Below are 23,656 nucleotides of genomic sequence, written 5' to 3'. Positions count from 1 at the left end.
ATACAAATTACTTTGGAAATAAATTATATATAACATTGACTTATATGTTATTTTTACATAATGTTTTCAGTTGTGTCAAAACAAACATAACTGACAGTCAATTCCTCATAAAATAGTCCTAATATTCCTAAGAAGAATCATAAATAAATAAACTTTTAATGTAAACTAAAGGTCAACAATATTAAACTCTTCAAATCTTTGTTTCTTAAATAATATTCGTACTTAATAAAACTTACTGTAAATTATAATAACCAATAATTTAATTTATGATTCTATCAGTTTATTAAATGTTAATTTTATTTGTAGGGAATTTAATATTTGTTTATTAAGTTGTTTGTTAATATAGTGTTTTTTCTATGAATAACATTAGGATACTTGGTCCCACAGCAGTTGTGGAATTGTCTGTTAATAATTTACCGATCCTGCCACGGAAAAATAATGTTTATTGTTTGTCAATGAATTGCTTTGTATTTTATTTATCAATTAAAAAAAAGGAAATTGCGGTAAGTTTTATAATTTTAAAACATTAAATATAATTAAACTGTGTAAAAAACACAGGTTTTTTACACAGGTTTTGGTTTTGTGTAATGAATAGTTAGGATGGGTTTTAAGATTATGATGTCTGTAAATGTTGATGTGATGGCAATAAAGACTTTGGCTCTATATTATTTAAAAATCTTGCTTCTCATTAATGACTAAAAAAAAAAAATATTTCTTACCTTGCCATTGTACGTATTTTTGTAAAATCATAATATTTTATAATATTATGATTTTAGAGAAAAGAACTAGCACAAACTTTTCACTTTTGTAAATTTTTCAGCTTATGATTAATCTATATTTGGAGATGTGTGAAAGTTGTTTATTGAATCTTGTGTAAATTTCTCTACCATCGGCTTCTGTTATGATAAAATATTAAAAAAATGATAGTTTTGGAAATTTTAAGAATTTCTGTTGTGGTAGTGATAATAATTATTTATTATCAAAAGTGAAAAATATAATAATTAGATTGGCAACTATTAACTACAAAATACCATGTAACATATTGAAAGGATTTTTGTTATTTTCTTTCTTGCCAATGATAATTTTTTTGAATAAGTTATAAAAATAAATAAATAAATAAAATAAAATCATTTTTTCATCTTTATAAGTGATAAATGTTTAAATTTTACTCAACAATAATTTACCATGCCTAACATGTGCAAAAATCTTAAAATGAAGTATGAATTATAATTTAAAATAAAATTATAAAGATGAAATTTAAATGACCATTAAAAATGTATGTTTTGGTGAAACTGATAACTTAGCTATCTTTCAAATAGGCAAGTATAAAAGAGAAACATGACTGTAATACAAGACTTACAGAGAATGATGCTACTGACAAAATTAATACATTCTTTCTTAAGGTACAGTTGCCATGAATGCATCTAAACATACTGCAGAGTACTTTTAACACTTTACCATGCTTACAGCGAGATAAAACGGTGAATGTCAATATATTTTATGGTTACTTTAATTTTAATGATGGTGAATATTTAGATTAGAATTTAAAATGATATTTCTCCATACAGAAAAAGTATCTTTAACAACTTGACTGCTTGAGATCCTTTATATTGTTTCACCTAGTGTAAGTAACACTAACACATGAAAAAATTTATCGTTCCCATTTGGCCACTACATATTTTCAGCAAATACTAACTCAATATTTCACATAGTTGTTTTTACTACTTTAAGAAAGTAATATAACTTATTTTTTGGCCATAGGATGTGTGATCCTAAATGGGATCTCATGGCCTCACGGTAGAATATGTTTTTTTCTTTATTGATATCATACAATAGGAAAGTATCATATAAAATAGTATGTAAATTGCAAATGTTAGTCTCTTCTTGATTAACTACTTAATCATATACTTTCTTATTTAAAATTGGTTACAATTTGCCTGTTACTATGAGATTCTTAAAGTAAGTTTATTAAATGTTATTTTAAATAAATTTAAATAATTAAAGAACTTGCATAAAATCATAGTAAATTTTATGTTATCAAAATATAATTTTTATTAGTCAATTAAAACTATAAACATCACCGATGACGTATCGGTGTGGCGTCGTAGTTGACAATATAGAAGTGACGTCTTGGGTTAAGTTAGGATAGGCTGGTTGTTACAAACATAGCGTTCAAGTCCTGGTAAAGCCCCAGCTATTTTTACACGGACTTGAATACTAGATCGTGGATACCGGTGTTCTTTGGTGGGTTGGGTTTCAATTAACCACACATCTCGGGTATGGTCGAACTGAGAATGTACAAGACTACACTTCATTCACACTCAAACATATCATCCTCTGAAGTATTATCTAAACGGTAGTTAAACAGGAAAAAGAAAGAAAGAAAGGTTGTTACAAACATAAGTCCCTCTAATCGCCGCGGTTATCGCCTCTAAATGTATACGCGGTTGCATCGACTGGGATCCCGGCTGGTGAAAGATATCGTACATCCGTTGCAATTTATTACCGTCCACCATAAAGCGGTACTTTTCGGTCTTTTACCATTTTTTTATATAATACCGGTTACTGCCCGCTATAAAGCATGGCATTTCGTTTTTTCCCCAAATTGTTGCCTTTCACACCAGTAACAGTCTTTTTTCGTTGCAATTTATAACCCACCATAAAGGGGTACGTTTCATTCTTTTACTTTTATTGCGGTGACGTCACATAACCTAGAAAAATAGTAGGTAAGTGTCATTTACCATCCACCATAAAGCGGATCGTTTCGTTCTTTTACTTCAAAATCAGTACATTGCCAAAATCAAATTATTCAGGATCTAAAGTCAAGGTTGCAGCAGAATACGCGCGCGCACAGACACACACACTAATTGATTGCAGAATACTACATTCGCATTTTTTAATTGACATCATTTTTTTGAAGATTCAAGTCAAAGATTTTTATTTACCTATGCTACCCAGACAAGTCTAAATAACTTTCATATCTGTTCTCAAGGTTGGAGTTTTTGGATATGAGTGTTAGATGATGACAAAGTTGCCAACCAATTATTTTTTTTTTAAGAAAATTAATTGAATGGGGAAAATTAAACCACTAAAATCAAGAAGCTAAACCATTATGCCAACTTGCCAGCCATTTGTTGTGTGGTTGAATAGTTTAGTAGAATAGAAGCATGACAAGGGTATTTTGAAATTTATAGAATGCTGTAATGAGACTCAATGTTAGCAGATAAATATATAGAGAAGTAGGCTATAGAATGATGTTACCTTTAGTATTAAATAAACAGTACCTAAAGTACAAATACCAAATGGGTATTTGTACTTTATTTTTTATTTAAAATTGCTTTAATTTATGGTCATTTAAATCTTTTACAGATAAGAACTGCTTATTTAATTAGACAAATGGGTGGTAGTATAAGAAAATGTTATAATAGAAATACTACTCATGTAGTTACATGTAACACTCTTGGTAATGGATATGAGTATGCGATCACATTTCTTATTCCTGTTATGACTCCGGAATGGGTTGAAATTGCATGGGAGAAACGGGATATAGTAGGATTTCGAGCAGACTGTGAAGAAATGGTACATCTTATATAATTTTATTTATTTAAGATTAATTCTTATCATAGATAAAGTAGATTCTCTGTACATTTTGATATTTATTGATACCAATTTTTTAACATTTTTATTTTGTAACATATTTTATCATAATGCAATAATAATTATTATTATATAATAGTATATAATAAATTAGTTTAATAAACATTTTTTTTTACTTTTTATCTGTAATTTTGCTGGAATAAAAATATTTTTTGTTTGATAATCATTTTTGTGAGATATTTTTGAATTGTAATTTTTATTATATAATAAAGTGAAAATTAGAATAATAAATTTTACGAATATTTATTCAAAAGTAAAATTAAAATCATGACTATTTTTAAATAACTGTTAAATTATTTCCAGAATATTTGGAAGTGTATTTCCAGTTATCTACATATATGTTGTGATGTTTATTATCTTTTATAAAAGTATAAACATAATTTTGTTATACTAATCTACTACATTAACTTTTGGTCATGTATACAGACATGTGATATATTTGATTGTACAGATATAGTCTAGTACCCAGTTGCAGAGGCTGATCCATTCTACTTAAACATTTGAACTAAGGTGAACTTGAAACAATCTGTGATAATGTTATTTGTGAATTTGTTAATGTGATAATGTTATCAGTAATATAAACCAAAACTCATTCTTCTAGTACAGATCAACCTTAATTGCGATTATGTGTGCTGTGTTTATAGGTTGAGTTTGCTGATGTTGCTAACACAGCCCTTATGTAAGATATAAATATTCTTATCAATTAATTTCTTACAATAATCAATTAACAGATTCTCTTAAATCCTTCTACATGCTCTTCAGAATGAAGTTTAACTTATCAGATTGACTTGTATGTGGGATTTAGGTAATTTCTAATTTGGGATTTTATTTTGTCAGGAAACCATTTATAGCAAATGAACCACTTGCAATTAGAAATATATTTTGCTTCTTTCTTCTCCCTTTTGTTTAATAAATATCTAACTTATTATAAAAAGGATGATGTCTTCAACTCACCCTATAATGTTTTATTTTTATGTCTGTTCCCTTATTCTTTACAAATTTGACTGAATTTGATGATTTTTTTTTCTAAATAACTTAATTTAGAATATAATTTTAATAAATAAATACACATATATTTGTAATAAAACTTCATCACAATTTTTTTTTTTGTAGACTGATATTTTATTGGTAACATCTGACTTATAACATTAATTTAATTCTATTACTATGAATACTTTTTTCAGATGAATCATAGATTGAAACCATTTGCTGGTTTATACATAGCTTTTGTTGGTTTTCCATCTGATGAGATTTTGCATTTTAAATTGTTGGCTGAAAATAAGGGAACACTTGTTACAGCTGATGATAAAAGATGTACACATGTGGTATGTATATATAGTTATTTTTATCATTTAAATAATCATACTTTTCTGTTGATTCGACTTCAAAGTTTATATTAATATTAGTTTTATTATTTAAAGTTTATATAGTAACAGCCCATAATCTAGATTCAGGAATTATTTTCATTTATTTTAATGTACTGTAAGCTATTAGAAAAAGAAACTGAAATTGATTGATTTCAGAGTCTACGCTCTACAAATGGAATTTTAAATGGAGTTCTAAAAGGGTTAAACAAGATGAAAGATGAAAACTGTAGAAATTTAGGATATTACATCTGGATTACTACACAGTCTAATAAAAATAAGATTTAATAAGCTATGCGAGCAAAATCTATGAAACTTGAGAAATACTCTCATTTTTTACAATTTTTAAAATTAACATTTTTACCACTCCAAAAAAGCCTGATCAGACAGATATTAGAACATCATCAGTTTAAAATCAAAAATACTTAATAGGATAGTTTACAGACAAATGGATTGTGTGGTATTAATGCAAAAAAAATGGAATTCCAGAAAGGCCATGAGTAAAGAGATGCCAGCCTACTCCTCATATTAATTTCAGAAGGCAAGTTTAAGAATAATAAATAATCCTGTGTGGCTTTTGTAAATATGGAGAAAGCATATAACATTATGGAATAAAATATTTAAAATATTAACAAAATTTGACTTAAATTTTGTAGTAGATGAAGAAAGGCTACCACCTCTGATTTAATAAGGATTAACATAAGGATATAGTTATCAATGTTGCTTTTAAACTTGCACATAGAAGAATCAATACAATATTAAAGGAAAAATTCAAGAGTAAGGTAACTATACAACAAGAAAAGAAAATTTTAAAGATTTGCTGATTACATTGTTTTTTTTTTGTAGAAACCAAAGATCAATTGAAAGAAATACTGATTGACATAAATTTATCGCTTGAAGAGAGAACATTAGCTTGAAATTAATATAAACTTTAGTGTATAAAACTAAAACAAGAGAATAATGAGGAATTAAATACTAAGATAGAGAGAGGAATATAATATACCAGAATTTGGGAGTACCTAGATATCTAATAATAAAATTACAAAGGATCAATAAACAAATGTACACATTAATATGCATGAGATTTTATGTGTAAAAGAAATCTGCCAGTATCCAATATGAATTTATGAATTAGAACAAATTTTGAAAATATTTGTGAAGAGGATAGCTATTTATGGTTATGAAATATGGACTACAGTAAAAACAGAAAGAAAAAATAGTCATTAAAACCATAATGTTGTAGGAAGATTTTGAAAATAGGAGAGGAGAGAAATTTGAGGTAAAATCTTGTAGAGATGAAATAAGTTGGTGAACCATGTAACATGGAGACATCCAAGTTTAATTTTTTATTTGTAATTCTTCTTCTTTTTATTATTATTATATTTTTGTTTGTTTCAGGTTACCTTTGCATTACATTCTGATATTAATGATTTAAATGATAGTCTAATAAATGTTTGTGATACCGTTTTTGTGGTTAATTCTGAATGGTTTTGGGATTGTGTTAACACAAAAGAAAAAGTATGTGAAACATTTTATCTTTATAAAAATGTGAGTGAAAACATTGTACATATATACTAATATAAAATATTATATTTTTTAATTTCATGCAACTTCAACAGATGTCAGCTACTAGAGGAGCATTTGGTGCTCCTAGCTTAGTAAATAAGCTTACTCCTAGCACAGTAAATAAATAAATATTTAACAGTGGAAATTACCATAGTGAAAGAAAAACAATTTCAGTTGCAAACAAAAAAAAAACTTGGGGTTTGAAAAATCGGAACAGAAAAAAGTAATAAGACCAAACAGTAGACGGGCATATTAAGAAATATGGATCAGCTTAGTTCTGTTGTACATATATAGACTTTTTGAGTTAGATGATGATAATAATAATTTGTTATATTATTGTTACTTTGCCGTAAGTTAATATGGCACATATCCATTTTGCATTGTTAAGTTGCCACTTAATGGAATGGTGCTTCCCATTCACACTTTATGACAGGATATGAAATGGTATAAGAATATCTTTGAACCCCACAAATATTGTTTATTGAATATTATTGATTTTCTGTCACCAAGTGTAATTCAGTAGCAAATGTTATATTATGTTATATATAAGTTTTTCTCTTACAATTTGTCTCCTGTATTTTTAACGTTATTAGTGTTTTTTCTTCATCATCAGAAAATCTGTTGTTTTAATTTTTATAACACTTACAGTCTTAATTGCTTATTATTCCTGTATTTAGTAAATGATTGAAAAATAAGTGCTTGATATATTTTTAAGTCCATAGACATCACCTTGACTGTCCTTGACCTTCAACATCAGTCTCTGCTATTCTTTTCTATACTACAGAATGATTCAAAGAAACGGGAAATTTTGAAAATTGTGTTGGTAGCCGTGGGCGATTGGTACCACTTGATAAGTGGCGCCAGCCTCTCTAACCTAACCTGCCATTTTGTTGTCATGGATCCTTGCAGTGGTGCGCAACGTGCATTTGCTATCAAAGCGTTTTACAAAAACAGTGTGGAGGGAGCGCGTAGAGAATTTCGCCGTCATTTTAATCTGGGACGGCACGACCGTGTTCCATCAGCACGTGCAATTAAAACATGGATATCTAATTTTGAGGAAACCGGTTCGGCAATGAAAAAGAAACCTCCAGGCCGTGATCGAACCGTCCGTACACCACAGAATGTTCAAGCTTTACAAGATGCTGTCACACGAAGTATACATCGGTCAATCCGTCGTCTCTCAGCATCTTTACAATTGCATAGTTCAAGTGTTCGAAGAATGTTAGTGAAGGACTTGCAATACCATCCGTACAAGTTGCAGATCGTCCAGGAACTGAAACCGAACGAGGCAGTTGTGCGAGCACGATTCTGTAATGTAATGCTTCAGAAGATAAACGATAACGAAGAGTTTGTTCACGAACTGCGGATGTCAGACGAAGTGCATTTCCACCTCGGTGGATTTGTTACCAAGCAAAATTTCAGATACTGGGCACAAGAAAATCCAGCTACACCAGCATCCGTTGCACAGCCAGAAAGTGACCGTGTGGTGTGCTATGTCATTTTACGGTGTTATAGGCCCTTATATATTTGAGGATGACAGCGGTCTTGCGATTACAGTGACGTCGGCTCGTTACGTGTCCGTGCTTGAAACCTTTGTTGTGGAACAACAAAAGAGATTTCCACCGATTCTTAACACAGCCTGGTTTCAACGTCACATACTGCACGAATATCGACGGCAGCTGTACGCCGATTGTTTGGACAACGTGTCATTTCACGAAACGGTGACATTAGATGGCCTCCCTCCCGCCTGATCTCTTAGCTTGCGATTACTTTTTGTGGGGTCACCTTAAAAGTAAAGTGTTCCACAGTAGACCTGCTACAACGGCAGAACTGAATGCAAAGATCCGAGAAGCAATTGCGGAAATTACAGTTGAAATGTTACATCAAACCATGTGACCAGAGGAGGTCACCTGCAAGATGTCATCTTTAAAAAATAAACTAAAATGTATGTACCCTAAAATGGCAACATTTGTACAATTACATGAAATAAAATTCATTTTCTAAAAAAATTTTTCATTAACGTTATTTAATTTTTTTCATTTCCCGTTTCTTTGAATCATTCTGTACTTATAGCATATCAATTTTCTTGATACACAAGGTAACAATGTCAACGAATATTTCTGAAACTCTATTTTCCCACCTCTTTCTTTGTCTACTTTCTTTCATATTCTGGACTGTGATTCTTTTTTAATGTACTTTCTCTCATTAGCTCATACTACATGATCTACCTAATGTAAAATTTTGGATTTGACCATTTGGACAATGTGAGGGTCCTTTGGATAAATAGACAACACCGTATTGTCCTATTCACTATTTGTCCAGTATTTTCATCTTTTGCACTACCCAAAAATTTTCCTAACCTTTCTGTTCTTAAATTTTAGTACTTTTTGTGTTATTTGTTTTGTAACTGTCCATGTGTAATATTTCTTTATATTTTTTTTAATATTTTTATTTTCCAGAAATAATCTTTGATTTAGAAGAATGAGTACAAAATTCTTTGTTAGCATTTAAGATTTAAGTTCGGTGATCTGGTTAAAAATCTTTCCATTTAAAATAATATTAATAGAATGTAAGTCTGATTTTGTACTGTTAACTACACATTTACTTTTATGTTTTAATAACATGTCTTGTTTTTTAAAATTTTTATCCTATTTTTCAATAAATTTATTTTTTTGACTAGAAATAAATTTCCTTTTTCTAGAATGATAAACAAGATGATGTTGTTAGTAAGAAGCAAGTTGAAATTGTTGGCAATGAGATTGATGTTCAAAAACAGTTTTTATTTTGTGGTGAAGAAGAAAAAGAAGTAAATAAAAATAATGAAGGGTTTTATGAATTAAATGATGAAGAAATGTTACAGAGTATGAAAGTTGAAGACAGAGAAGGTATAACTTTATGTTATATTAATGTAAATTTTCACTTATTCATTCATTAATTACTCGTACTTTCCATAATCTTTGTTCCTAGGAGTAGAAATATTATACAGAGTTCCATTTAGTTCCCAGATACCTGCTAAAAGCTTGTTTTAAAAATTCAAACATTTTGCTTCCAAGGGTAAATATAGGATTCATAATTAACCAGATATAATATTCATTTCATTTTCAAACCGGCTGAGAAAGAGAAATTGGTTCATTTTGGTTTATTTTATGTACTTTCTACTGCCAAGATTTTTAACGTTGTGCGAGTTTGAAATGTATTCAATGTTCAAAATTCTGTATCTATATTTCTAAATTAGTTTACTTTATAAATTATATATATATATTTTTTACTTGGAGGGTTCTTAGAAAATCTGCAAAACAACAAACTTTGTTAACAGTTCTTAAGAGTTTATAAAAGGATACAGAAACTGTTGAAAATCAACTGGTATAAGTCTGAGCTGAGTAGGATATGATACATCTGTTTAAATCCAAATGATAAGGCATTTTGCAGAGTTTGAGCAACAATCTGCAACTAAGCATTACTGAAAACCAACACACTGTTATAACTAGGAATGTTGGATATTTTTGAATTGTTCAGTGCAATTTTTCAAGGTTGGCTGCAGAAGGAAGCAGTTATTGTTTAGACTTGTTGAAGGAATTCTGATTTTATTGTTAAAAAAGTACAAAAAAGATTCATTTTTTTTGTAGCTTTATAGTTCAATATAATCTACTCCTTTTTATCACACACTAAACAGATATTTATCATTGCATCCAAATAATGACATTCATCCTACATGTAAATCATCTGCAACATGTTATTTAATTATGATTTATTTATTATATTGAATTATTAAAAACTTAATTTTTTACAGATTTAAATGATAAAAGTCCATTACTTGTACCTATAGATGATTATTTTATAAGCAGCCCACAGTCTAAAACTGAAAATAATGAACATCCTCGATTAATTGAGTTCATTGAAACCGAATATAGATACGGAAAAATACTTGAAGTTATGTTACAGGTATAATCTTTTTTCTTTTTTTAGATTACATAATTAATTTTCTAAATATTTTTATAAGTTGTATAAGTTTGTAGCATGGTGATATTTGTATATTGATTTCCAATAGTAAAAATCTGATATGAGTGTTGTACGCCTATTAAATTACATTTACATATTTTTTGCTGCACTTCAATTAAACTTATTTCATTTGAAAGTGAGATACGATATTACAATTCTTTAATAAAGTGGACAGTTACACAATTGCATTATGGTGGACACCACATTGCATCACATTTTTTTGTGGTGTTCATATCAGCATTTTATATTAGTTTATATATTAATTTTGTTTCATGTCGCTCAAGTAGTTATATGGTGTAAGTGAGAACGTGTTGGATCTGTAACCATTCACACATCGGTTCGAATCCGACTTATTAATAGTTATTAACATCTGCAAAAATGTTTAAATTAAAATGAAAACTACATAAAATGTTATTTCCCTAATTATTTCTGATTTTTTTTCAATCTGAAGTTAATAATTATTAATAAATCATTATATTAAAATTAAAAAGAAAGTTAAAAAAAAGGAAATGAAGTCGATTCAGACTTCATTTTCAGATCCAAATATTTCATTATTTAAAATCTTATTTGGCTATAATTCTGGAACCAATGAAAATAGGTACCACTTATGATATATCATTGAAAAACTCTCAATGAGGGTTTATTACTGCAGTTCAGAAAAAGTCCAAAATCCACATTTTTTGGAATCTTGGGCTTTTTGGACAATTTTGGTTCAGTCCTTTGCAATCAAGAGGGGAGGTGCACAACTAGTTGTTACAATAGTCCTAAATCCAAAATTTCAACATTCTATGGCTAATCATTTTTGAGTTATGTAAGATACATATGTACGTATGTATGTATGTAGACGTCATGCCAAAACTAGTCAAAATGGGTTCAGAGATGGTCAAAATGGATATTTCCATTGAAATCTGAAATTTTTCCTTTACTATCAAATATTTATACAATTATTTATTCAACAATCTTACCTGAAATGTTAGGATATAGTAAAATTCCCGTTATTACTCTTTAAATAAATGTAAGTTTTATATCTATCTAATACTTTTTAAACTTTCTAAAAGGGGAATAACATGGATCTATTCTGTGCAAGAAGTTCAGCTGTAACATTAAATGCTTCATAAAATATGTAATTAGTAAGAAGGGAATAAGAAGTTAGTCTTAATATACTGTATGTCAAGCATCATATAAAATAGACAATATTTTTGAAAAGAGAAGATAAAAATAGTAATCTAAGAATATACAAATTAAACTATGCACATACATTGGACAGACTGGATATTATTTGTAGTTCTCATAAGGAACACATACAAGCATCAATTACAATAACAGAATTAACCTTTGCTATTTACCTTGTAGAAACAGGAGTCAAATACAAAGATATTAACTTCAACATGAAAAAATTACATTAGCACTTGAAAACCAAGATCGTTACAGACTTCATATGTGAAATTTTACAAGTGTACTAAATATGATGAAAGCAGGATATAAGATCTTTTGCATTTAAACAAACATTTAGAAAATAATCTATTTAATATATCATTCGGAATTTACTGTCATGTTCTTCATTTTAATTTCTCATACACTAATTTATTCTTTCTAAATGATACAAATGGTAATAACACCACTAAACAGTTCTATTTACAAGAAATATGCCATATGAGAGAGGCATAGAGAAACATGAAGTGTAAACAGCTAACAAAACATAAATACTGCACCATAGTGTACTCTCATGCATTTGTACTCCTTACTTGAGAGCTTTTTTTAACAAAGCAAAGTTAAACTGCAACACCCCAAACCTTCTAACATCTGATTTCATGTCTGAGAGTTCCTTTCTAAAATCCTTTCTTTCTGTTTCTGAAGATAAAAGCCAGTGTAACATTTCCTAAAAATACAAAGATAAAAGTTGAAAATATACTGATATAAATCTACGCAATCTCAAGATAACTTAATAATGTTTATTTATTTATTTTAAGTAATTACAGGTATTACTGTAATTATAGTTACCAGTAGTAATGACAGGTGAATTTTAAAGCAGTGGTAAATGTGAAGTCTGTTTAAATTTAAATCCATCACTTTTTTAATGAAAGAGATGTCACCAGTCCATCATGTAGGTTGGTAAGACGCATGTAGTGATTTTATGCGACATATCATTTGTGATGTTCTGAATCAGAAATATTGAAATTTTTTAAAATACTTTTTTTAAGGAAAAAATAAGATTCTTTTAAAAACAATTATTTAAACAATATACAGAGTGATTTTTTAGTCCTGTTACCAAATTGTTAGTCTGGTAATTTTTTCTAACAAAGGGAAGTTTCATTTTGTGACACGAAGTTGGTAGCGCTACTCTACCAGTATAGAGTTAGTTGATTCTCCTTGAGCTGAGTAAACTTTTGTGCCCTTTCCGGTCGTGTTACGAACAGAATGTCTTTTACCATAGAACAAGTTTTCATTCTTGAACAATATTTTGCTACGAAATCGTACGCGCGTGTAAAAGAATCATTTCAAATTAAATTTGTTGGTGTTCCTCCGCCAGAAAAAATGTCAATTTCTAGGCTAGCAAACCGATTTCGAGAGACAGGTAGTGTTTGCGGCAGAAAACGTAGTGGTCGACCAACTCGCTTGACAGATGACGTTTTAGAGAATGTGAAAACAAGATTGCTCAATTCTCCACGCAAAAGTTTACGAAAACTTTCCACGCAAGTTGGTTTGTCATATTCGAGTGTTCAGAAAGCCGCTAAAAATTGAAATTGTATCCGTATCGCGTACGATTAGTCCAAGAGCTTCAGCCTCCAGATTTAAACAAGCGATTGCAATATTGCCGTTGGATTAGGTCTCTCGTAAATGATAATGGAATCGAATTTTAAACACTGTGTTCTTTAGTGATGAAGCTCGGGTCCATCTCGATGGTTATGTGAACAATCAAAACTGTCGAATTTGGGCGGTTGAAAATCCTAACGCTTTACAAGACAAATCTTTGCATCCTGAAAAAATTGGTGTGTGGTGTGCGATATCTCGTCGTCGTATAGTCAGACCCATATTCTTCGAACAGACTGTTTGAAGTGGTGAAGTATACAGAAATATTGTGCGCCAATTTGTGTCCCTCCTGGAACCTCAAGAACGGTATTGCTGGTTTCAGCAAGATGGCGGTACATGCCACACGTCTCGAGAAACCATGGATTTTCTGCAAGAGTTCTTTGATGATCGAATAATAAGCTGGGACCAAGGTCCCCTGACCTCACATCTCCTGACTATTTTTTGTAGGGCTATATTAAGTCCGAGGCCTTCAAAAACAATCCTCACACTATTCATGAACTTAGTCAATATTACAGACTTAATCACGAATATTTCCAATGCAACTATTAAAAAGGTTTCTGCTAATATGCCGAAAAGAGTCCGTGCGTGTATAACCGCAAGGGGAGGGCATTTTAAGCATATTCTTTAACAATTACGTAAGTAATAGCTTTTTATTAAATCTTTTGTAAGTAACAAATACATTTTTTTATTCCACCTAAATTTCTCTTTCTTAAATTACATTTAAAATTGGGTAACAGGACTAAAAAATCACTCTGTAGTGTCTATTTTTGAAATAATATTAGTAAATGTAAACAAACCCCCCTGTAGTGTGATATAAACTGAACTAACTAATTTGGATAAATATCTTTTAGTCCTTAGGTCACCTTCAGTCTTGTTCTGTAATTTTAATTTATTAAATTATTAATGCATTCATAATATTAATGTAAACAAAATAATAACGTAAAGAAGAAATAACGCACTGGGTAATTAATTTATTGTTGTCAATTTTATAATTTGAACTTCTGTTTGAGTTCATTAAGTAAAATAGATAATGAGTATAAGGAAATATTTTGTGTTTGAAAATTTTCCTTAATGACCAGTTTTAATAAATTTCTTAGTTCAAGTCCATTAACTAACTGTTTATTTTTACTTTGTTATTTTGAATTAGAGTTGTTTGTCTTTTTTTAATCAAAAATATTTGTCTGTATTATCTTTAATGTCTTTATCATAGCATTTTTGTTTTTATACATTTAATATTTAATTAAATATGTTATTTTCAATTAAATATGTTTAATTATTAGATAACGGATAACAGCTTGAAATATTTGGTACTATGAGTTTAAAATTAATACAGGGCTGATTCCTGGTTTATATTATTTTTTCTCTGTAGTCTTGAAATAAACATTACATTTGTTAAAAAATTTCCAGATCTTTCTTAATCTTTTCTTTTGTTATAATCTCTTTTTTTATCTTTTCTTTCTCAAAATATTCCCTCCTCATTTTAATCCACTGAAAAGCCACTTCTTGCTTTTTTCTTTACTGGGAGCAGTCCTGGGACATGCCTTTTTTCATTATTAAATCATTTGTTGAATCATTGTACTAGTAATAGGGATTTCAACTATGCACTGAAAATAATCACAGGAACTAGGTCTAGAGAATATAGAAGTTGAAGAAAAACAGTCCCTCATTTTATTTACTAGTATTATTTTTTGCACAAACTTAAAAATTAAAAATGGCAACATTGATGTGTAGGTGCACTACTGTGGTTCAGAGATCTAAAATTTGTGATCTACAGCACAATGTAAAAAAAAAGAACTGTTAACATGACTTCGATATATGACCGAACCCTAAAGGCTTTGTTTTGTTTTATAATTAGACAAAATATTGTGATGACTGTTCTTTCATAATCACTTGTGGCTCTAGTTCTCATTACCAGTTAATTTTTTTCATAATAGGTATATACCAGTACAGTTGCCATTATTTGGTATCTTTTAAAAATGATGATATTAATACCTATTAGTTTGCATTAAATTTAGCAGACCCATATTACAATACTGAGAAATAAAGTCATGATATATGTCTGATTATGACATATTATATGCTAATAGGTAACCAACCGTAAATCCATTACATTTCTAGAAAAAAATTTCTATGTTATAGCATTCTTAAACTATCCTTATCTAACCAACTTTCATAAAAAAAAACCAAACTTTTCAAAATCATTTCCTCACTGTGATACCAAAATTCTGTTTAGTTTTATTAATCTAGTCAATAGTTAAGAGAACCCACTGGGTTGGTCTAGTGGTAAACGCGTCTTCCCAATCAGCTGATTTGGAAGTTGAGAATTCCAGCGTTCAAGTACTAGTAAAGTCAGTTATTTTTACACAGATTTGAATACTAGATCATGGATACCGGTGTTCTTTGGTGATTGGGTTTCAATTAACCACACATCTCAGGAATGGTCGAACTGAGACTGTACAAAACTAACTTCATTTACACTCATACATATCATCCTCATTCAGCCTCTGAAGTATTATCTGAACGATAATTACCGGAGGCTAAACAGGAAAAAGAAAGACAATAGTTAAGAGAGAACCATACCTACTCAAAGTTTCATTAGCAAGTAAATAATACATAGTGATTTTGCAAGAATAAACATGTTGTTATTTGAAATTACTTTTATATAAAAATTTCTTTGTAATAGAAGTGGAATTCATAGTATCAGTAGTTAAACTTTGTATCAGAATCATTAAAAAGTGATGTTGGTGCCCTTCTTTCTATAACATTTGACTCTTATTTGGATGATTTAATGATTCCTATTTATAAATTGCAATACTATTGTCTTTTTGATCCTGTATTATCAACTGTTGCATAATCTTTGCCACAACATGTGCCTTAAAGTTTTTTCCAAGGGCTTTGGATTGTGATCCTACAGAGATTTATTGAAAAATTAGTATTTTGTGGTTTCTTATTTAGTCAACTAGAAACAAAAATGCTCAACATTCGTAATTTTGTCTATATAAGGTTTGGTCTGTTGACATAACAGTTTTCCATAAATTCAGATCACCACCAGTAAACTCAAAACCAGTTTGAAACTGTTTATAACCAGTTAAAATTGGCTAAGTTATAACCAATCAAAACTATTTATAACCAGTTTAAATTGTTTATAATATTGAACATGGTCTAGATAACAATTATCATAGTAACCTAGATAATAAATCAAATGTATTGATTGCTTCATTTTACATGTCTCAATATAGTTTTCAAAAATTGCAGCTTTTAAAGTCAATAATTTGAAAAATTTGCAAAACATGCAAGAGTATGTGTTAAATGTTTACTATGATATGATATAATATAACAAAAGATAATATAATTACTATGGACTTTCCTATTAAAAAGTACTAGTCAAGTCTACTATGGTATTCTTATGTGCTGCCAGGATCAAAAATTCAAATTTTTTTTTTTAAACAGCTCTTATGTTAATTTTGAAACAACTACATGATTACATGTCTTCTAGATCTTTACATATGTTATCAACTTATATCAGTCTTAAAAACTAATATCTTAGGATCACTTAAGAGGCTTAAGATATCTTGTACCTGTAATTAAAATTTGTATTTATTACATCTAGAAATATTTACTTTTTGTCTTTCTACTTTTACATAGATAAATAAAATTGCTGTTGATCCAAATCTGGCTAAAGGGGAACTTTTAAATCAGACTGAGGCAAAAATTATATTTAATAATATTGAAGCAATTTCTTATATACATAATAAAATTCTGGATGATATTACCACTTCTACAAACAAACTGGATGTTCTTTCAGGTGTATTTACTAATTATGTAAGTTTTAATAAAAAAATAAGAAATAATTATTATTTTTATTTGTTACTTCATCTTACTTTTTCACTGAACAGTAGCATCTAATCCTTGTGAGGTATGAAAGCTGTCATCATCCAGATTTAGTTTTTTACCCTACTAGTGTCAATGGTAATACCTAGAATTGATTAATATTTTTTAATGTCACATGCAGATTTTTATATTAGAAAATTCTACTTTCATCTAACAAAAATACAAATCTTTCTCAAACACTAAACTGCATTAAGGAAGAAGATAATAAACAGCCCAAACGAGAAGATAAACACAACCACAGATTATGAGGCTTTTACCAAATCTCACTTTAATACTTACAGTAGGCATTTCTGTTAGATCATGTGTAATCATAAATTTTTTCTTGCATTTCTTCTTTTCTGCTATTACTGATTCTTCAAGCATTATTTTAATCAATCGTCTCTTATTATATTCCCAGCCATTTAGCTTTCTTACTCTGAATTCTTGTTGTAAGCTCTTTCTTCATTTTAATCCTTTTATTTTATTTTTATTTTTTGATACTCTACTCCCCTGGGCTGGTCCGATTGGTTGGTATTACGCCTCCCAGGGGAGTGTCTGCTATATTCTAACAAGCCTTCCCGCCTACCGGCTATGTCCGGCATGGCAGGTTGGCTCGCCGGTCAGATCTTTTCAGTACTTATTTTTGCCCTCTTTTCTGACACCACGCCATACCATGATTTGTCTTGACGTGTTGTCGGGTCTTTTCTCTTTTATATAATTTAATTTTGCAATTTTTCCCCTAACCTAATTTCCCATGGAGTCCCCAGCGGATCCTTGAAGCCGGCACACCTCAGCATGCCGACCCTCACCACTGGGGCTGTCCGCCCTTCCCTATCCCTATCCCTAAAAACCTAGTGTCCTCTCATCCGCATCCTTCTGTGATATAACCCCCCTCGCGAAGTCCGTCACCTTCCTCCAATTATTCTCGTTGACCATCATATATCTAAATACTTCTATGGGGCTTTTCCCATCAATTCCTGAGGTGGCCTTGAGTGTTATCCATTTACCAGACTCAAAAAAGGTGTGTTCGGCACTGTCTTCTATCCCACAATACATGCAGCCTGGTTCCGGCCTTGTTCCAATTCTACACTGGTACTCATTAAAATTTCCGAGAAGTCGTCTTCTCCGAATCTTCTATCCAACCATCTAAATAAATCTGGGATTAGATCCTTTGTTCATTTGGCGGTCCCTACACTCTCCATCTATTTTGCCACCTCGTCCTTAATCTATTTTTTATTTCTTGTACCTCTATCCCCTGCATCCTTTCTATCCTACTCAATGCCATTAAGTCTATAGGGGGGACCCCAGACAGAACACATAGCGCCTCATATGAGACTGTTCTGTAGGCTGAGGCCACCTCCCAGTAACAGTCTCCTATGCACCCCAGTAAGTCTGCGAAGATTTCTCTTTATTTCCACCGAAGGCCACCAAACTGGCACCGCGTACAATATTGATGATACCACTGTAGATGCGATAACTCTCCTCTTTGATGGCCTAGGAGCTCTCTTATTAGACATAATGACATTAAGGCTCTTTGTCATTATCTCTGCTTTATTGCATACATTTATGATATGTTGCGTAAAACGACAGCTTTTATCTAGGGTAATGCCTAAATATTTAACTGAATGAGCTTCTGCTATTGCCTGTCCATTTAAAGTAATGAGCGGAGATTCTAATTGTCTTTTCCCTGTAAACATTAAGAATCTGCTTTTATCCATAGCTATCTCTAAACCACGTTCTGCTACCCAACTGCTGATTATCCCTAATGTTATATTCGCTTTCTCCTGAACCTCATTGATAGTTTTACCCTCTACAGTAATCGCCAAATCATCGGCGTAAGCCAATACCTGCACTCCACATGGATACCTCATTTGTAATATCCCATCAAAGGCCAGGACCCATAATAAAGGACCCAATATTGAGCCCTGTGGCACCCCGCCATACAAATCAAATAATCTTAATATCTCTTCCTGTGCTTCCACCTGACACCTTCTGTCTGAGAGGTACTCCCTAATTTGTCTTTGTAGATATGGACTTATATTCTTCTGAGCCATAGCTTCAATAATTGATGACCATCTAATGGTCCCAAATGCATTTTTAATATCTAATGTGATGAACAAGGGAATACGCCTCATCCTCCAAGTTCCTCTCCTTGTCTCTAGAGCCCAATCCATTACTTTTTGTATTGCATGTATTGTGGATCGCCCCTTCCAGAAACCGAACTGATTATTGCTAATACCTACACCATCCTCCACTTCTCTGATGATGCGGCTGGCCAACATTTTTTCCACTACCTTACCCAAGGTATTAAGGAGGCTAAGTGGTCTGTAAGATATATCTCCATTTTCCTTTGGACCCTTCTGAAGGAACACAATTCTGGCTTCTTTCCAGCACGCCGGGAAATTTCTATTCTCCAGGCCCTGACTGGTAATCTCCAGCATTTCCCATGGGACTCTCCTAACTAGACCCTTTAGGAGTGCCGCAGGAATCCCGTCCAATCCGGGGCTTTTTTTATTCCCAAGATGCCCGACCGCTGCGTTTAATTCTCCAAGAGTGAACCTCCTGCTGTCACAATTAATGATTCCCTCGATCACCTCTTCTGTACAAGGAAATAACTCGCTAATTTCCTGTTCCGCTTGCAATTTACTTAAAATAGGCAGGCGCCTACCAAATCTCTTTGTAATTATTTTATATGCCTGTCCCCAGAGGTCGTTATCTAACTCCTCACACAATACCCGCCAGCAATTTCTCTTTGCTGTCCTAATAGCCCTATTTAATGGTCGTCTATCTTCAATATACACAAGGGTCGCTGCCTCATATTCTTGTCCACCTGTGATCCTGAGTCGTTGTTTCTTTCTCCTGGATTTTTGTAACTTATCTCTTAGGGTCTTTATTTGCTTTGACCACCAATATGCTGAGCTTCTCTTTCTGCTCCTACTCTCCTCCTTTTCCATCTCTTGTTTGACTACATTGGTCAGCACCAGCGATGTTAATTCAGTCATATTTATGAGCCTCGTGGATGTCCTACTAACTATTCTTTCTATCTCTTCTGCCGTAAACTTCCAGGGTAACGGTCTTTCTATAGTAGCAAACATCGGATCATCAATACAAATTCTGGTCGCTAAATGATCACTGGCGATTTTGTGAGGTAATACTCGCCAGTCCCATTGCTCCCCTCTCCACCCGTTGTCCAGGATTGTAACTGACGAGTGCCTTCTCGCCTGATAGGTGGGGGTACTGTCATTGACAAAATGACCGCCAATAGAGCTCATAGTGTCCGTCAATATTTCACCTCTTCTATTTGTGTAAGCACACCCTGTAGCCATTGATTTACAGTTAAAATCCCCCAGGAGTATGAATTTCTTCCTATTTCTAGTAGTTATTATTTGTATGGTATCCATGCATCTCGCAAATTCACTCAACTCACAATTAGGCGAAATATATACTGCAATTACGAGTACAGAGCCGGATTCGATTGCCACTATCCCATTCGATCTCGTCGTATTCCTCCAGGCTATTCTCCCACTGATATCTCTCACCACTACATCCCCTTCTGTATTGGCTATCCAGCCCGCTCTTGCTGCTACATAAATGTTGGGTTCTGTAACCACCAACAAATCTGTCCTCTGTGACACCGCCAGTTCACTGACCAAATCACATGTCATAGAACTCTGATTAGTATTAACTAGGAGAGCCCTAAGCATTTCGATTTTTTAAACATGCCCAAGCCCCTGTTCGGTGATCCTGGCTCCTGCAGTTAAGACTGCTACTGTGCTCTTTACAATCCACAATTTTGTGACCTTTGCTCCCACAATTGAAGCAAAGGTTCAATCTATCTGGGCCGTTACACTCACTCCTGCGATGTCCCGTGCTCCAACATCTAAAACACCTTTCTTGATCTTCTCGTATGTACGCCCTACAATTGACCCATCCTATCTTTATTCTTTGGTCAACCATTCTGCATGCTGCTCTGTATGACGTGACTACCGTAGTAGCATTCTGTGTTTCACCATACCCTGGTCTTATGAATGTAATTTTAACCTTTTCACCATCCCCTGTCCTATTCATTATTGCTGCCAGTATCTCCTGTTCTGGATATCCATTTCAATGTCCCTTATGTGCACTATTGTTCTGAAGAACAATAGTGCAGAACACTAGAGCAGGTAGAAACCTGCTCTAGTTTTTAAGTCTACTTGCAGGTCTGCGGCTTTATCCCTGAGCGTACTAGTAAAATCTGCTGCTCTTTGTGCCCCCTGGATGCGGACATGTAACTCCTCATTCCTCCCTTTTCTGAGGGATATGACATCATTGGCCTCGTCGTTATTTACCGCAGATGTCATTGTTTTGAGTAGCTCAGCATACTTACCCACTGCTTTTACTATCACTGTGCGGATTTCCTCGGCAAGTGGAGTGGCCTTCTTTATTGCCGCTTGTCCCGGCCTTAACTGTCTTGCCTGTGTATCTGCATGGAGCGTCAATACTCTAACTGGCCCACCTGGTCTTTTGTTATATATGACAATGCCTTTTTGGTATAATTACCAATGCTTCCGGCCGGCAGTAAAAATGCAGTCCCCGGTGATTGTTGTAAAACCTTCCTAATTGCCTTCAGAATGATGTTCATACTTATTTTCTCCGCTGCTCTTGAATCATAATATATTTTATATTTACTTCTTCTGACTTCAACTGTTTCTTCTCCAATAATGGAAATTTCATCCTTTAATATATTACCCGCCTTATACTTTAAATGACTACCTTCACTATCCTCTGCTCTATTGATTTTTGCTATGTCATTAATACTACAAGTATCTCCTGCTTCCGCAGGAACTTCTGTGATGTTTAAAATTCTTTCTCGCAATGTATTTGGCCATTTCCTCGGTAAGAGCTCTATTAATTTCATGTCTGACAAATCTCCAGACAATACTGCCTCCATGTCCACCTCCATAGCCTCTGTGTCTGTCTGCGTAGCCTGAGTGCCTGACACCAATGGGGGAGACATTTCCATCAACACTTCAACCCCAAGTATATTTTTTTCAATTCCTGCTCATGTTCATTAATATACTTGCATAGCCTGGCTCCCATATGTTGCTTAAGGGAGATCATGACCGATCCCAACTGATAGGTCAGGCTCCACAAACGAAACTTCCAGGTGAAGATTCCTCTTCTTCTGAAGAACGCTGACGTGCTCTTTTTTCCCCTTTACCTCTACTTTCTTCGACGTGGACGCCTTCAAAAAACTACCATTTTGGGAGGCCATATCTTCCGTCGGGAGTGAGCCTCGGCGACGCATTATAGCTAGTTACTCTGGAGACAATTCCTTTTCCAACGAGTACCCACACCACTATTTTAGGGGTTCCAAAATGGGGGGCCCCAAAAATGTTTTTTTTTTTGGGGGTAGGTAAAATGTATGATGTCAAAAAACTATTGAAAAAAAATTGGGGGGGGGGGGTCAGGGGATAGGAAATTTTATGATTCGGATAGATATGTTGGAATTTCTGGAATCGGAGCTATAGAGAAAAAGTTATAGTTCTGAAACTGGAACCTCTATAACACTTCGTTTGACTTAGAATATTTCACTACTTTAGATTTATTATACGAAAATAAATCTAAGTCCTTGTTTACTTCTTCTGAGTATGACGTAACTGACAAGCCAAAGCTTGTCAGTATAACTTAGAATATTTTACTATAACTTATATAATATATAACCTTAAAATAACTTATTCACTTAAAAAATGTTAAGTTTAACTCACTTCATTATATTGTATTGTAAAGACAATAGTTATTTATCCATTCCAATCACAATACAACCCACCAAAACCAGAATCCATTTTCATAATGTAAATTTCATATCTTTCACGTCTTCTAATTTTGAATTACAACTTTTGATTACCCCTTATTTTATCTCAGAATAGTTACTTCATCAGAATACAGGAAGAAAGTTTACTGAATGCAAAATTAAAGTGATTTGTATGATTTTGAGACTTTACTACATCATGTTTTTACTATTTTGTAGACAGTAATGTATAATCCTTCATTGAAGTGACCTTTTAATCATCTGTGTTTATTAAATCAATCTCTTATCAGGCAAATTCTTTCAAGGATTATTTTTTTTCTTTTTTTTACTAAGACATTCATTATGATATAAAAACTGAAATAAAAAATGGTAAAAATGCCATTACTAGTAATTATAAATTAATAAAATATGAGGCTGAACAAGAAAGTAAAAAATGCCTTAAAGTAATATCTTAAAATATCTTGAAGTAGATCCAACCAATTTTCATTAAAAAAACTGCACTTTTCTAAATTATCTCCTCCCTATGATACCAAAATTCTGTTTAGTTTTATTAGTCTAGTCAACAGTAAACTGATTTGTATCAGTAAACAAAGAATAC

At 32.1% G+C, this 23,656-nt stretch overlaps 1 protein-coding gene across 2 annotated transcripts in view; it reads left to right on the top strand.

Moving 5' to 3' along the window:
• The first annotated feature begins 380 nt into the window (after positions 1-380).
• LOC142332174 (protein ECT2-like) overlaps positions 381-23,656 on the top strand; it is a 42,003-nt gene continuing 18,727 nt past the window's right edge. The window contains exons 1-7 of one of the 2 annotated variants that reach the window (XR_012758189.1): positions 381-503; positions 3,370-3,579; positions 4,842-4,982; positions 6,420-6,569; positions 9,289-9,472; positions 10,378-10,529; positions 17,043-17,219. Coding sequence is in view for 1 of the 2 variants with exons in the window: in XM_075378453.1 (XP_075234568.1) it covers positions 456-503; positions 3,370-3,579; positions 4,842-4,982; positions 6,420-6,569; positions 9,289-9,472; positions 10,378-10,529; positions 17,043-17,219 (1,062 nt within the window). In the remaining variant the exon portion in view is untranslated. The remainder of the gene's footprint in view (positions 504-3,369; positions 3,580-4,841; positions 4,983-6,419; positions 6,570-9,288; positions 9,473-10,377; positions 10,530-17,042; positions 17,220-23,656) is intronic. The other variant, XM_075378453.1, reaches the window with a different exon arrangement.

Source organism: Lycorma delicatula, chromosome 11 (assembly GCF_047948215.1).
Source record: "Lycorma delicatula isolate Av1 chromosome 11, ASM4794821v1, whole genome shotgun sequence".
In the NCBI taxonomy this organism is placed as follows: domain Eukaryota; kingdom Metazoa; phylum Arthropoda; class Insecta; order Hemiptera; family Fulgoridae; genus Lycorma; species Lycorma delicatula.
The sequence above is the reverse complement of the archived record's forward strand: the minus strand, read 5'-3'. Positions and strand labels throughout refer to the sequence as shown.